The sequence below is a fragment of the Pygoscelis adeliae genome, unplaced genomic scaffold (genome assembly GCF_000699105.1).
Source record: "Pygoscelis adeliae isolate BGI_AS28 unplaced genomic scaffold, ASM69910v1 Scaffold664, whole genome shotgun sequence".
Classification (NCBI taxonomy): Eukaryota; Metazoa; Chordata; class Aves; order Sphenisciformes; family Spheniscidae; genus Pygoscelis; species Pygoscelis adeliae.
This window is the reverse complement of record NW_008824762.1, coordinates 1092078-1107465: the sequence shown is the minus strand read 5'-3', so window position 1 is coordinate 1107465 and position 15388 is coordinate 1092078. Positions and strand designations below refer to the sequence as shown.

Sequence of the window (15388 nt, the reverse complement as noted above, 5' to 3'; positions counted from 1 at the left end):
TGCATCTCGGCTGAGATGCTAGACCTGCCCCAGAGCGACTCTCTTCCTCCTGGGCACAGTGGAGCAGGGTGTTGTAGGAGGATGTAGGTTTGCCAGGGTAGTAAATAGCTTTTGCAGTGACCAGGAAATGCTGTGAGGCACTTCTGTCTCTCCTGCACATCTGGCCTCTCATTGTGGTGCAGGGCTGGAGGGAGAGTGTGCAGGAGGAAATAGCCCTCACTGATCTGATTGCTTATTGTGGTCTGCAGTAGGAGCAGATGCTTCCCTAACCCTTCTCTACTGGGGAGGGGATTAGAGATGGATACAATGGCAGGAAATGAATGAGGAGGTGTGAGAAGAGAGGTAATTATCTGTGCACATCATTATGGCATTCATGCAAGGCCCTACAGAAATATTACTGTGGCTGATGAATCTGATGCTGGCTGTGCAGCACAGTAGCACAGAGCAGTTGATGTATTTCTGGGAACCTCAGACATATGTTTGGGATTTGTTTCTGAAAGAGTTTGAACATTCAGGGCTCAGATGCCTAGAAGACCTAGGAGATCTGTAGCGTTATCCCAGTACGATTGGACAAACTGGAAAAAGATGTAGTAGGAAAGCTGCTGACTCGGTTCCATCTATAAGACTGCACACAGATCGCGTAAGTAAAGGAGAATGGGGAGCTTGTTTCTTGTGTACCAACATTTACAGGGGAGAGTGAGGAGCTGTGATTACCTGTGAAAAAAGGACATTTACAGTTCTCTGCTGGTCTATACAGTTTCCTTTTTCTTCTCCGTGTGCACCCTGGCCCCCTATGCCAAAGAGCAGGGAAAACACTAGTTTGCTCACATATATGTAGATCTTTGACAGGCACAAAAAGCCCTCTCCTACCCTCTCCAAACCAGGCCATACTTTTCTAGGAGCCAAGGGAAGCGTGTACGTGTGTGTTTGTGTGTGTATCTGTGTGTGTGTGAGAGAGAGGAGATCTTGTCATTTGATTACAGTGAGTTTTGTGGCACCAAGTGAATGGGTGCTCGGAAGCTTAACTTTTCCTCCCTGGTTTGACTGTGCCATCCTGTAACGGAAATGATTTGCGTGCCATCCTCAACAGAAAGAAAACTAAACTGTTCGCCAGGCTGAGGAAAAAGATGAGCAGGTACCGGTACGGAGAGCAGCATTTCAATACGTGTTTGACTTAGTTCCTAAAACTGGAGAGGCTGTTGCTGGACTCTAACAGCCTGGCACGTGTTAACCCTGTGATGGGAGAGGGTCCTTTGCATGATACAATGTGTTCATGGCCTGCTGGGTCCTGCCCAGATCTCTCTGTGTCTGGATAATCCCATTAACTGCTTGTGTGCCTGGTTTGAATCCTTGCTTCTTTTCCTATCTAAGAAGGCAGCGTGAAAGCTCAAGCATTGTCTGTTCAGTTGTTTTTTTGTGACTAGAAGTGCAGTGCTGGGTTTTCCATGGGAAATATGGGCAATTTTGGTGATTAACAACTTCTAGTTTTACCTGGTGGGTTTTGTCCTTTTGAACAGGTCTGAAATGCTGCATTCTCATTCCCTGACTGGCCAGGGAGGACCATGAGGCAGGTCTTTCACACTCAGAAGTCCTGTCCTATCTACCTGTTGCAGTTGGGAGGATAATGTGGTGGAAGAAAGACACTTCCAGCTTTGCTCCTTACTTGCTCTGTTCTTGAGGATGCTCACTATCTTGCTCCATCCATTTAAAATCTTGTGCAGGGCTGAAGGAAAAGGAAGCCCGTTGTCTCGTATAAAAGCTAATGTCAGCATCTTGCCTTTTAAGACAGTGATGGCATTGAATAACTGGATTGCTACAATGCCTAGAGTTACCACAGCCAAGGTCAAGGACTCTGACAAGAACATGCTCTGGAGTGAAGTGGGAATTGCTGCATAATGGCATGGAAACTTCCTCTAATTTTTGTCTTTCTTAGACTTTGTGTTGGTACTCTCTCCATGGTGTCCTTATAGGAAGAAAAAAAAAAAATTATAATTTTCAAGATGGTGTCCTGCCAGCAATAAAAGCAAGTGCTGGTGGATTGGGATCCTTGCTTTTCTGATCCTGGCTTCCCCACTGACTAGGGCAAGTCATACAACCCTTCTCTTTGTCTCTGCCATGCATCCTTTGTAAAGTGGGAGGTTGGAGGGTGGAAAATGGTAATTTCACAGGGAAGCTGATGGGCAAATCTTGATTTTTATATCCTCAAATGAAAAGTAATGAAGGAATGTCTTGTGTTGTTACTATTCTGAGGTTTTGTACTGTAGGAAAAGGAGGATTTACAGGAGTACTTCTCTGGATGTCTGTCTCTGGTCCTTAGCTGGACCAGTGTTGCACCCGCACCAGGCAGGAGATCTAATATTTCCAGTCACTGAGAACGGATGGCTGCTACAGCAGGGGGAGAGCTAGTAAATCTCATCTCGATGACCTCTAGCCACAACATCCTCCTGCTCTGCCCTGATAAAGTCCAGCTGTTAAGGTGCCTGACCTGGGCTGTGCTGGGGGTTTCTGCTGTCAGAGCAGCTGCTGGGGTCACAGAGAAATGTGCAACCCATGGTACAGGGAAGGAGGGTCTGGGACTCAGTCACTCTTTGATCTGCAGCAAGAATGTACATTTGTGCCACCGTATGTTTGGGGTATGTAGGTGCTTTTTACTCCTTTCTCCTGCCCCCTGTGGTTTGGTTTTTTTTTTTGTGGGTTGGTTTTTGTTTTGTTTTGTTTTTTTTAAATAATTCTCCAGCCTGCTTTGGTGCTAAAAAATAAATTACTTTTGGCTAAAAGGCCCTGTCTGAGCTTTAGCTGAGATGCCAACCTTTTTTTCTTTTTAACTTTAGAACTTGGCAGGAGGTGACTGGTCTGTTTTTGCCATACTGGAAAGTAGGTTTCATCCTGTAACGTAGGATTGTTACAAGCACATGGGAACCCCATCTGCAGATGTTACTCTGCTCTTCCAGAACAGATGAGGCAGCCTCATGAGGGGTCTAGGAGCTCAGCAGCACTAAAAGAGGCTGGGGGATTTTGGCTTTCCCTTCAGCTGCAGTAACTCCATTAGACCCTGTTCCCAGCTCTCTATTTGCAGAAGAAAGTTGACACCCCCTTCCCTTCCCTGCCTGATATTCCTGGATTTGGCATCACTTCCCAATTGCTCATGGGAAGGAAAAAGAGAGAGCAATGACCTTGTTGTTTTGACTTGCTCTTACTGTGGTACTCATGTTTGGTCAGTGGGGACAGTCCCCAAGTTCTTGCTTTTCCCTGTGTTTCCTGAGGCAAGCACAGTCAGTTTGGAGACAGGACTTTGCTCTGTGTGGGCAGTGTGTGCTCCCCAGGGACCCGTGAGGGACAGAGGATCCTGGTGACAAGCTCGCTTGACGCTGGTTGCACTGGCTAAATGCGTGCAAAGCAACAAGTGCAGGAATGAAGGTGCCACTTGGGGGGCTGGAAAAGGCTCAGCCAAAATTAGCACTGGCATTTTCCTAGGGGGATCAGCCAACACATCAAACAAGCTGTAAATAGTAGTGACTTAATGAAGGCTTTAGTGCAGGGCCCTCTCAGCCCTTGTAGGATGAGGGGAAGAAACTGGACTGTCTCTCACGTGGGAACCTTTTACCAATATATCTCAAATTAAGTTGCTGCCAGGCACCAGAAATAAGGCACTAAAAAGCTGTTTCATGGCCTTTAGAAAATAAGCCTGAATTTGTTTCTCACTGGGAGAAATGACCTCTTCAGGTCCCTAGAAGGAAAAGTCTACCCTTGTGTTGGTAGGCCAGCTGATAGCCAGTAGTTCCAATGTTCCCAGTGTAGTCTGGGCATTTGAGGAGTCCTGGCAGTCTAGCTGTAGATCACTGTGTACCCCATCTTCTCCAAAGTGCTTTCAACTCTAGGGAAGGTAACATATTTTTTTTTTTCCCCCAACTCTAGCATCAGAGGACATTTTCTGTCATTTCCTGCTGTTTCCTGGTGACTCCTACTTAGAGCAGGGCTTCCTTACCTTCACCATCCAACCATTGCTTCTTTTGATCTATAGCACAACCTTGTCAATTTTGCAGAATTCTTCACACAACCCACCATTTTGAAGTGATTTCTGGGGACCTCTGAAGAAGGACACTGTAGGCATGTCTAGTCAAACTGAAGAGCTGCAGGGGCTGGCGTACATGTTCTTTAGTCCCTACTCTTCCCTTTTTCCTCTTCCTTTCCCTCTTTTTCCCTTGGTGTGTGTGCCCCTGGTTGAGAGCTGCTGGCAGAGAACGTAATTGGGTTTGTTGCATCATGTTGGTGTGCTGCTGGCATCAGTGTCATCAGAAACATCTGACCTGCATGCGGACCTGCGAACAAGCGCTTTGTGGGGAAATGTGCGTGTGGGATGTGGATATGGGGAGAAGGTGGGGGGAATGGGTGAGGGCGAAGTGAATGAAGAGGGAATGGGATGGGGAGCTTGAAAGCTGGAATGCTTAGCAGGGGGAGATGCTTGCTTGGAAGGGGAGACTTGTTGAAATGCCTTGCTGTCCCTTCCTCCTCTTGCTGTCCTCCTACTCGTGAGTGTTTAGGAATGAGGCCATCATGCATGCTAGCCGATGACCACCACACCTCAGGCATCCAAGTGTGAGTGGATGTACATGTCTGGAGCTCTGGGCTCTCTTGGGACAGAACAAAGAAATAACAGACTTGATGTCCCTGCAGGGACTAGGTCTGCATTGCTCTAGTCCTGGCTCTATGCCAGGATTTATTGTCTCAAGTTGTAGGAAAGGATCTGTTCCTTTCAGCCTTCTCCCAAGGCCTTTAACTTCACATGAACTGCAACTTTATAAGTGGAGGCAAATACCACTCCCTGTAGATGACGTTGCACAGCCCTTTTGCAATATTCTGTAATACTCTGTTTTCAGCTGTGTATAGTTTTGCCAGACTGTAACCACTTCTGCTGAAATATCCCCTACCAGTGTCTCTGCTTCTGCATGACTTGAGATAAATTGATTAGTTGCTTTCTGGGGAGCTGAATTTCAGCCAAGATAATTAGCTGTTCCTGAGAATTAGGCTGGGAAAATGGTTTTACCTTTATCCCTGTTGAAATTCTCTGGTAACCAACTTTTTACTAAATCTCTCATGATTCTGTACTTTGAAGCACAGACTTGACACTTGGCCAGGGCATGCCCTTAAGGAAAGGCATGTGCCTCTTGCCATTCCTTTGAAAAATCTGTCCAAATCTGGCCAAGTTACGAACCAACAAATGTCATTGGCATATGCTCCTTGCATCTTAATTCCCTGAAGAATCCCACTTGACTGTGTGTCAGAAACAGTCCTGGAATAAGGACCAACTGGAAAGGCAAGGGCAGAAGGGGTTCGTCATTGAAAACAAGGCTGGGGAGACTTTCCATAATAGAGAAATCTTTATTAGTAGCCAGAATCTCACTGTTTCTTTGCTGTCTGGAATAATCTGTGAAACCTCTGGCTACTTTGCCCCTCTTCCACCTTAGACAGTTTGTACCACATAGAGGAATATGATATTCTATGATTACAGCCTTAGTTCAGGTGTTGCAAATCTATTAGTCATAACCCATGCAGGTGTCAGTACACCACCATGCAGAAAAATTCTTATCTGTAGAATTTAAAACTAAATGAGCTGCACAGAACTCCTTCCCCATCTGCTTCGCCAGTATTAAAAGACTATGACTTAATGTCAGGCACTTACGTTAGAATCTAGCAGAATTAAGGATGCCTGGTTGGTTTTTTGGTTTTGTTTTTCTGTGTCTGAGGCAAAGTATATCCATGCAGTAGGAATTTACTGAGTAGCCTGCTGCACAGTAATGCTGCTGCAGTGTGTTGGACTGCAAGTGACTCAGCAAAGATGCTTCTCAGAAGCTTGTAGAGGCTTCAAATGTCTTCATCGTGTATCTGGGCAGTGAAGCAAAGAGATAATGGAGGCCACTGATCTGTGCTGGTTAGCACAACTCCTCCTAGGCCTGGCTGGCCTCCCTTCCCTTTCTTTCCCCTTCCCTCTCTCTCCCTTTCTCTCTCCACTTCCTTCAGGGACAGCACCCCAGCGAAAGCAAATAAAAGCCCCTCGCCTCCACCAGATGGATCTCCCATCACCAGCCCTGAGACCAAGACTGTCAACCATGAGATGGAACCGTCCACTTTGGAAGCGCCTGGGGCAAGCATCCCAAAGTCACCATCTCAGGTAGTGTCCCCATGACATTGACCGTGTCTCTGCAGTATGACCGCTGACAGCACAATCTCCGTGAGTCAAAGACATCCATCAGTTGCTTTTTTGGACCTCCTGCTACTGAGCACAGAGAATATGATGTGACTGTTGTTCTCCTTCACTGGTTCCTGAGAGGTTCCTGAGAATGCAAGTTGCTCATTGGTCATGTCTATATCATATAGGGAAGAACTAAGCTGTCTCTGTAGAGGCATTCAGAGCATTCAGGGGGAAGGCCAGTAATACATTTTGCTGTCCGGTAGGATGGCCAAGAAGATCCAGGGAGGATGGAGTTGTAGCTAGGCGAGGAAGTTTGTTCTTTACATTTGAATTAACCTGTGGAATTCAATAGTCCAGTTTCTTCTCAAGAACTTCTGTAACTGAGGAAGGTTCAAAGAAAAAAGTTCAATATTGATATTAATATTGATAAGGAAAGCATCTGTACTTTGCATTATGTTTTACTTTAATCCCAAGATAAAATATTATGCTAAAAATAAAGGCATTATATTCTTATGCTATGAAGAAATTAGGTGGGTACCAGGAAAAAGACTGTCCATTATATGGAGTCTGATACCTTCCATCTGGCCTTTGTTAGTCCTTTCCTTACACAGGAGATACCCAGTGGCATGTTTAAAACAGCAGATGTAGCTCCTGCTACTCAGCATATCGTGATATGTTTTACTTTGGGATTTAAGGAAAATAAAACATTTACTTCCTCTTCCCATCCCTCTATTGCTGAGTGGGGGAAAAGCTTAGTAGGGAAAAGTAGTAACTAGGACAAATTTATGTCTGGTGCCAATCCTTGCATTTCAGTAAGTGGGACACCAGGGAGGAGTCTTCCAGGAAGAATTAAAGCTGAGAGGGGTTCTGGCCAAACTGGTAAGAGAAAACCTATTGCTTCTGAAAAGAGATGGGTGCAACCCAGAACTTCCTTGCTGTTGTCATATGTAGCAGAGTGATTCCAAATCCAGGCCTGTGGTGCAGGCTGTCTCCTGTTTCTGGATAGCCTCTCAATATTTTCCCCTCCACTGTGTTTTTGATTTTCAGGATGATCTAGGGACAAAAAGAGGATGTTTGTCCCCTGGCAAAAGGGTCTTTTCCATCCCTGTGAGATACATGGCAGTGTCTTTTCAGGACTTCTCCAAGGTCTCTGCACTGCTCAGCATCGCACAGCCTCGAGTAGCTTCGCCGCCTCCCTGGCTAGGACCTTGGGGTAGGGTATGTGTATGGGGAAGAGAGGACAGTGCATCCAGAATTGCCTTCCTGCTTTTTCAGAGATTGCCATAACTTGATTGAAATTTGGAGCAAGAAATCATACAGATTTATTGAGCTGTTCACTGCGGACTTCACTCACCCTGCCTGTGGACTTGTCTTGCTGAGTTTGGCTTCTTCCCTTTCCTTTAAATAGCACACATAAGCCTTGTTTTTGCCAGCCTGCAAGTGCTTTCTCATTCACTTGCTGCCTTCCTGCCCACAGGAATGGGCCTGGAGACACCCCTTGTCAAGCAAGCAGAATGTGCCAGTGCAGCCGTGGCTGGAAACTCAGATGGGCCACAGGCAAGACTGAAATGGTATTTGCAGCTAATGCTGCCACCGCCTGGCAGCTCTTTGCCTATCTATATTTAATTAATTCTCCCAGGCCTTACTACAGTGAAGAACAAGAGCTCCACTCCATATTCATACTAGGTGCTAAGAGATGGAGCTGGCTCCAGAGGGAGGGAAGACAGGGACAGGGGTTTCGTACTCAGAGCCAAGCCTGGTGTCTGTATGGATAAAGTCTAGAAACTAAGTGTGTGTCAGCTTGCCAGCCAGCTGGAAAACAAGTGTCTACTTTCTCAACAGTGCTCGACTTTAATACTGAAATCTTCACAGGTGTCATTACTTTTGACCTATGGGTAAGTGATTTGTTCTAGGGTCCTCCTAGGGAGGCTAGTGGCCTCGTCCTCTGGGGGAGGATGAAGCAAAAAGCAACAAGCAAGTACAATTCTCTGGCCTCTTCCTGTCTGAAATACTAATGCAAACCATAAGCAAAGGCTGTGGAGAGAAAGACAGCAAAACAGGAGAGACCAAATAAATACTAACTAATTTTTGAACTGTTCCCTATGCCAAAAAATTAGCTCTTTTACTCTCACTGTCCTTTAATTCCTGAAAACAGCTTATTTCTGTCTTTCGGAAGAAGCAACTGCTATCAGTTCTCTGCACTGGGTAATTTGATGATGACATAGGACTTCAGGGGTCTGTGAAATTTCGGAGGTCAGACTTTTGCTCTCAGTTACACCACTGAAACACTGTAATGACACTTTTGAAATCAGTGCAACTATGTTGAATTTAGACAGGTAAAGCCCTGTGAGATCCAAGTCAGCAGAAAAATTTTAGAGGATTTGTTTTATTCTAGGTGGCAGGGTTGTTTGTGCTTGATGAATTTCCAGGTATAGCCCAACATCAATATGCAGTCCTGTTGTCTTTGAAATGTGGTTTTAGACTGCTGTTGGAGGTCATGCTGGACACTGTGGAAATAGTGGTCTCCAAGACACTAATGCATTGGAAGGAAGGAGACTGACTATTTCAGAGAAATAAATAGCGGAAGAGTCGGGATCTTTTTGACTTTAGAGTTTGTAATTGGAGCCTCCCATTTCTGCAGATGGTGGCTCTGTTCTGAGAACAGCTTTTCCCTGAAATTTCTGGTTCCTTCTTACAACTGGTAAGCAGGGGATTTTCAGGAAGGGAGTGTTCTCAGGGAATATGGACACACCAACTTCTGCAAATAGTGAAAAGTTGGAAGTGAGCACACTACTTTCATTATTTCCCCTACCCAGCTATTCAGTGGAAAATGTGTGTTTGCATACTCACTCACACTCTTTAAAGTAGGTTAACCCGGTAGAAAACTGGGCATATCCTTAGCAAACAGAATAAATGCCTTGTAGAGCTCAGTTATATGCTGGAGGAGTGTGAACACAGGACTAGGAGTTGGGGATTGCTGTGTTTCAGATCTTGGCCTGACACTGATATACTGGGTGCCCATTGTCAGGTCTCTGAGTCTTGCTGCCTTGGGATCCTAGGTACGATAAGAAGATCAAGTAACTGTAAAACATCACTGTAAATGGAAAGCATTGTCATTGCTGAGCATTGCTGTGGTGCTGGGAACTTGTACGGCTGCTTTGTTCCAACACAGCAGCAGCTCCTCGAAGTTTGATTTGATCTAGAAATGATCACTGAGCCTTGGTCACAGGAAAATGTGAAAAGGATGTGGATGGGTTGATATAGGGAAGGTCTACCACAGCTTCCCATGGGGTTGTGGATACAGTGTCAGGCTGAGTCTTTTAGCATGATGGTGGGTATTAGGATGGGTTAGAGTTGCAGGGTCAGACTTTGTTATGTGTTCTCTGGGATGTCCATTTGGGAAACACGACTTCATTAGTGTCAATGCTCATTGGTGAAACTGAGAGCAGAGTTGGGCCCACAGCAGTCATGGCTTCTCAGGAGTTTGAATTGTTCTTGCCTAAAGCTGAGAAGTGGTAAGACACCATCAAGAGCTCCTTCAGACCTTTCTTACGGGTACACTGATAACCAGTGCACCAGGGAACCACTACTGGGCAGATCAGAGTCTCTCCTCATGGTCACCTACCCATAATAGGACAAATTGGGTCTGATCTCTCATTCCCTTAGGTACGGTAAGTACGGCAAAGGGAGGCAGTGCTGGCCTGGTCTATTGAATCGTGTTCTCAGTAATTGATCTGCTCCCTTCCCAGTGGTTCTTTTGAAGGTTGCACATGCTTTAATTATGTATGCATGTCCTGTCAATGCATATTAATCGTGTTACGCTTCTCCTCTGCAGAGGGAAACTTGCCCACGGCTGAAGTGTAACTAATGATGCCAAACCTTCTCTGGAGGCGTGTGGTTTTTTGTTTTGTTTCAGTTCAGCCCTTCACCCTCCCTCCCTCTCTTCAGATGGAGTTGATTGGACCCTGCTCTGTGCCTGTGGTTGTGATTTCCCTCACCTTCAGTTTTTGTGGCTAACCTGGTTCTTGTCTCTGGTTTTTTTGGGTGTCGCCGTCTGTGCTGTGGCCATGTGCTCACTTGCATGCAGTTGAGGAAAGGGCCTCCGGTGCCTCCGCCTCCAAAAGTCACCCCCTCCAAGGAGATCAAGCAGGAGAACATCATCAGTCTGTTTGATGACAATTTTGTCCCTGAGATAAGTGTGACAACCCCTTCGCAGGTTAGCTGCTATGCCCTGCCTTATATTTGTCTGCCTCTGAACTTTTCCTTTTGACCTTTCTTCTCTTTGGAGGTGTCAAGCCATGAAACCTGGTCAGGTGAAGGAGAAAGGCAAGCTCAGCATTGGATCTCAGAAGGCAAAGGGTTAGACAGGAGGCTAACTTAGAGGGGAGGGTGGCTAGAAGGCAACTTTGACCAACATGTTGCCCTTTGAGGGCTTTCATTCATAGAAGAAACAGGAGAAATGTATCTGGTGAAGATGCCAGAAAGTAGTCACTGCATTTGTTCAGCAGCAATGCCATGGATTATGGCTCCCCATGATATGCTCTCTCCAGAGCCACTGATCCTGGGTGTGGATGAAGCATGTGTTTTCTGCTCTTGTACGTCCCCAAGTGCTGACCATGGCATCTGTGCCAGTTCTGGGAGAAGGCAGTTTTGTGCTCTCTATGCCTTCACACATGGGCTTTGTGGTTTAAAGCCCACACTTGCACAGGGAAGGCCAACAGGAATTGCATGAAGTTCTCTTTGCAGAGAATAGGTGCCTCCAGTTTAGATGGGCAGGACTGTGCCTGCTGTGAATTCAGGACTGCTGACACAGTCTGTCACTCTTCACCAGCCAGCAGAATATTCCCATCAGAATATTTATTTCTTGTCATGTGGTACCTTTTGCAGCCCTGAAAAAGGAAAAACATTTTCAAATTATGTATTTTCCTCTTCACTTTCCTTTTGATTTATATCACTGCAAGAGAGGATGCCCAGGTGGGGAATTCTGTGTTGGATCTAGGAGAATGATAGTCCTTATGTATATAGGAGCCTGACCAGATTTCTGGCTATATCGTAAGATACTTGCATCTACTTATTTTTATATATATACATTTTTTTTTTTTAAATACTTGTTGTAAAACAACAAGTAATGCTTTTATTGCTTATCTGTGACTCCTTCTCCCCTATTTTTTTGCATCATGCTGCTCCAGGTGAAGGAGAAAGGCAAGCTCAGCATTGGATCTCAGAAGGCAAAGGGTTAGACAGGAGGCTAACTTAGAGGGGAGGGTGGCTAGAAGGCAACTTTGACCAACATGTTGCCCTTTGAGGGCTTTCATTCATAGAAGAAACAGGAGAAATGTATCTGGTGAAGATGCCAGAAAGTAGTCACTGCATTTGTTCAGCAGCAATGCCATGGATTATGGCTCCCCATGATATGCTCTCTCCAGAGCCACTGATCCTGGGTGTGGATGAAGCATGTGTTTTCTGCTCTTGTACGTCCCCAAGTGCTGACCATGGCATCTGTGCCAGTTCTGGGAGAAGGCAGTTTTGTGCTCTCTATGCCTTCACACATGGGCTTTGTGGTTTAAAGCCCACACTTGCACAGGGAAGGCCAACAGGAATTGCATGAAGTTCTCTTTGCAGAGAATAGGTGCCTCCAGTTTAGATGGGCAGGACTGTGCCTGCTGTGAATTCAGGACTGCTGACACAGTCTGTCACTCTTCACCAGCCAGCAGAATATTCCCATCAGAATATTTATTTCTTGTCATGTGGTACCTTTTGCAGCCCTGAAAAAGGAAAAACATTTTCAAATTATGTATTTTCCTCTTCACTTTCCTTTTGATTTATATCACTGTAAGAGAGGATGCCCAGGTGGGGAATTCTGTGTTGGATCTAGGAGAATGATAGTCCTTATGTATATAGGAGCCTGACCAGATTTCTGGCTATATCGTAAGATACTTGCATCTACTTATTTTTATATATATACATTTTTTTTTTTTCCTAAATGCTTGTTAAAGCACAAGTAATGACTCTATCAGTGCTTATCTGTGACTCATTCCCTAACTTTTCCTTGCATCATGCTGCTCCATTGCCTCTGGTTTGCCACCTTCCACCCAGCTGCTGAGGAGCAGAAGTGAAGCGGGGAGGGAAGGAAGTCCATGTCAGATTTTGCATTGCAATAGATAAAGCTTGCAGAGCAGAGACATGATTTGACAGCAGTGTTGGAAGGCAGGGACCACAGGCAGCTGAGCAACTGTCTTATTTTCTGTGCTTCCTTCTCCTATATCATAATGGACAGCTCTGTCTGCCCCATGGCTTGTATCATGTATTTCCATGTGAACACCAGCCCTTAGTCAGATGTACTCTTCTGCACCTGATCAGTGCTCTGACCCAGGATGAGATCGCTGTGACTTTCAATCAGATGGGAGTTCTGAGGGGGAGGACTCTGGTTGCCAGAACAGTCTTCACTGAAGGACGCAACAGCCACTAGCATTCAGTGTGTTGCCCAGGGCCGTTCCTGTCAGATGTCTTAGCTCCAATGAGCTGTCCTGTGGGAGATCTGGGTAAAGGCAAGGGGTGCTAGCCCTTCCATGTAAAGTCTTGAATGGCAGGTAAGATTATTCCATGACTGGAGCCTTTGATGTCTCACCAAACAAAACTAAAGATAGGGGTTGGAGCCTCTCTAATGGGTGGTCTGGATGCACTGGAGGAGCGTACTAGAATGCCAGTTGGTTTTTGCATACTGGTCAGGGTTTATTATTGTGAGATGGGAGAGCTTGGTTCCTTGTCCTCATCCCTGTGGATGTCAAAAAGAGATGTTCATAAGGGAGAAAAAAATCTATAGCAGAATTGGAGTAAGAGGAAACTAGAGGAGGTGAAAATGATGGTGGTGTGGGTTGTATTCAGAGGACTTTCTCTTGAATGGTGTCTCTTGCTACTTTCCAGGAGTTTTTCCATTGTGGGGCTATGATATAACTGGAGACCGATCTGCCACACTTTGTGTGTTGTTGGAAAGGTAGCTGAAGCAGTGGGGCCAGTGAGCTGGGAGGTCAGTGGAAACGGGCAAATCTTCCTGGACTTCCTGGAGTGAGCAGCTTCCTCTGAAGCTGAGTAGAAAGGAGTGTCTTGTAGTGGTTAGGTTAAATCTACAAACCAAAAGTGATAGTTCAGTTTTGAATACTAATCGCTCATGTCCTTTGTAGTGACTGTTTTATTAATGGTAATCGGCTAATGTGCCATCATTGTCTTTAGCTAGAGCATTAATCAGTCAAAAGGAGTTATTCTGCTGACTTTGAAGAGGGTAGCGAAGCCTCTCAAATTTATGCTTTGTTAGAAGGCTCGTGTGTGCATGTTTCTGGGATGTTGAGAAATGGAAACTATTGAAAACAGCATTTTGGGATTGGTGAGTGCTTCAAATCCCTTAGCTAGGGTGAGCTGCCATATTCTGTGTTTCTGTCTCAGAAGGCAGGAGGGAATTAGGAGCTTTGGGAGTTAGCTCTGAGGTCTCTCAGGCTTGCCTTCCAGCAGTTTGAGTGGTTTCCTGCCTGGATCCATGTTCCGGAAATAAGTTGTATGGATGGCAGCTCTTCTGTACGTGGCTGAGGGAGTCTGTCCTGGGCCTTCAGTACAAAGGCAGCTGGATGAGCTATGGGGAATAGATATAAATAGAAGAGAAGCCCTTCTGAGTCATCAGTGGCAGTGATCCTTTTGACCAGAGCAGGTCAGGTGCTTACACGATGTCAGCTCATTTGGCCAGGTGGGAAGATGAATGAGTCCTGTGGAAAAGGCTCAGGTTTGGTTTACAGTGGCACCCATGCAAACTGCCCGTGATTACAGGCACCAAGCAGTCAGGAGTCACATCAGGCATTTGCATTGCCACCATGTCTTCTGCGCTTGCAGCCTTAGCTCCTGGATATCACATACCCTTTCTCTACTGTGCGCGCGCGTGCATGTGTGTGTCTAATGCTCGTACTGCTTTTCTTCCTCACTGCTGCCAAGTTTGATGCCCCTGGGCCCTTCCAGGAGGGAGCCAGCCTGTTGGATCTGGATTTTGATCCCATTAAACCAGATGCCACTGTGGGGAAGACCCCCACACCTGCCTCCCAGGTTGGTTCATATCACCATTCCTTCTCCCTTCGTAACTGACTTGTTGCCAAGTGTGGCGTGACCTGTACCACGTGAATGATAATGTGGACCTGAGCTGTGGGTGGCTGGGCTGGGTGCCCAGACCTGTGCCTTGCAGATGGGCACCTTGGTCTTCTCTGCTGGATGTGTAAGTCCAGTGAGAATCAGGTGGCTATTAGCCTGGCCACAGTCTGGCACTAGGTGTTTGTGGGATGCTTGTGCTTTGCTCTGATGATCTACTGATTGACAACTCATTCAACTTAATGTATGTCCCTCCCTAGATTAGCATCCTCTGTATGCTATATGGATTTAAACTGTTGCTCTATGGATGGGAATTCAGCCTCAGTTCTGTGCTCCTTCTACAAATTGCTCTCAAAGGGATTTTTAATAAACAGACACTGATAATCTGCAGTTACTTAAGGTGAATAAAGCTGTAGATGGATATCCAAGTGATGTGAAGCCCTTTTTCTGGGTATAACATAGCCTCTGTTCATAGTTAAGAAGTAGCTTCCTCCCTGAGCATAGTGCTGTGCAGTGCAGTATCAAAAAGAAAGATGCCTAATTCTGGTCTGGTCTGTACCTGGTCCTATCCACTGTCAAAGGCAGGTGGACTGCGCTTCATTTTATGTCTAAAGGGCTGGAAGTTTTGAAGTGCATCCTGAATTTGGCTGTTGTCCTCACCGAGACTTTCCGTTTCATATATATGAAATGGTTATTTTTTTGCCTGTGGTTGCCATTAAAATGTGTAATAAACATAATTGGGATGTTTACAGTATTTCTCCAGTATCATCATGTCAAGTAGGCCTGTATGCCACAGATTTTTGTGATGCTAAGACCTGTCTTATTAGAGAGATCAAACATTAGGCATTTGATTCTTCTAAATTAAAATAATGTATCTGCAAAACACTAGTTATTATCATAGTCTGATACACACCAATATGGCAAGCTACCACTTTCTGGAACTTTAAGTGGGCAGATTGGTATTTCATGTTTGCTTGCCTGACAGAACAATCTGCATGCCAGGATAAGCTTTTTAAAATGTATTTACTGCCATTCCCCCTTCCCCCCCCCCCCCCCCCCACCCTCTCCTCACTC

The 15388-nt window shown here is 45.6% G+C and overlaps 1 protein-coding gene across 4 annotated transcripts in view; it reads left to right on the top strand.

Annotated features, from left to right (window-relative positions):
- Positions 1–15388, top strand: part of BIN1 (bridging integrator 1) — a 60514-nt gene that overhangs the window by 29056 nt on the left and 16070 nt on the right. For 2 of the 4 annotated variants that reach the window (XM_009323532.1, XM_009323534.1), the window contains exons 9-10: positions 1091–1141; positions 6019–6169. In XM_009323532.1, coding sequence (XP_009321807.1) covers positions 1091–1141; positions 6019–6169 — 202 coding nt within the window. The remainder of the gene's footprint in view (positions 1–1090; positions 1142–6018; positions 6170–15388) is intronic. The other 2 variants (XM_009323533.1, XM_009323535.1) reach the window with 1 other exon arrangement.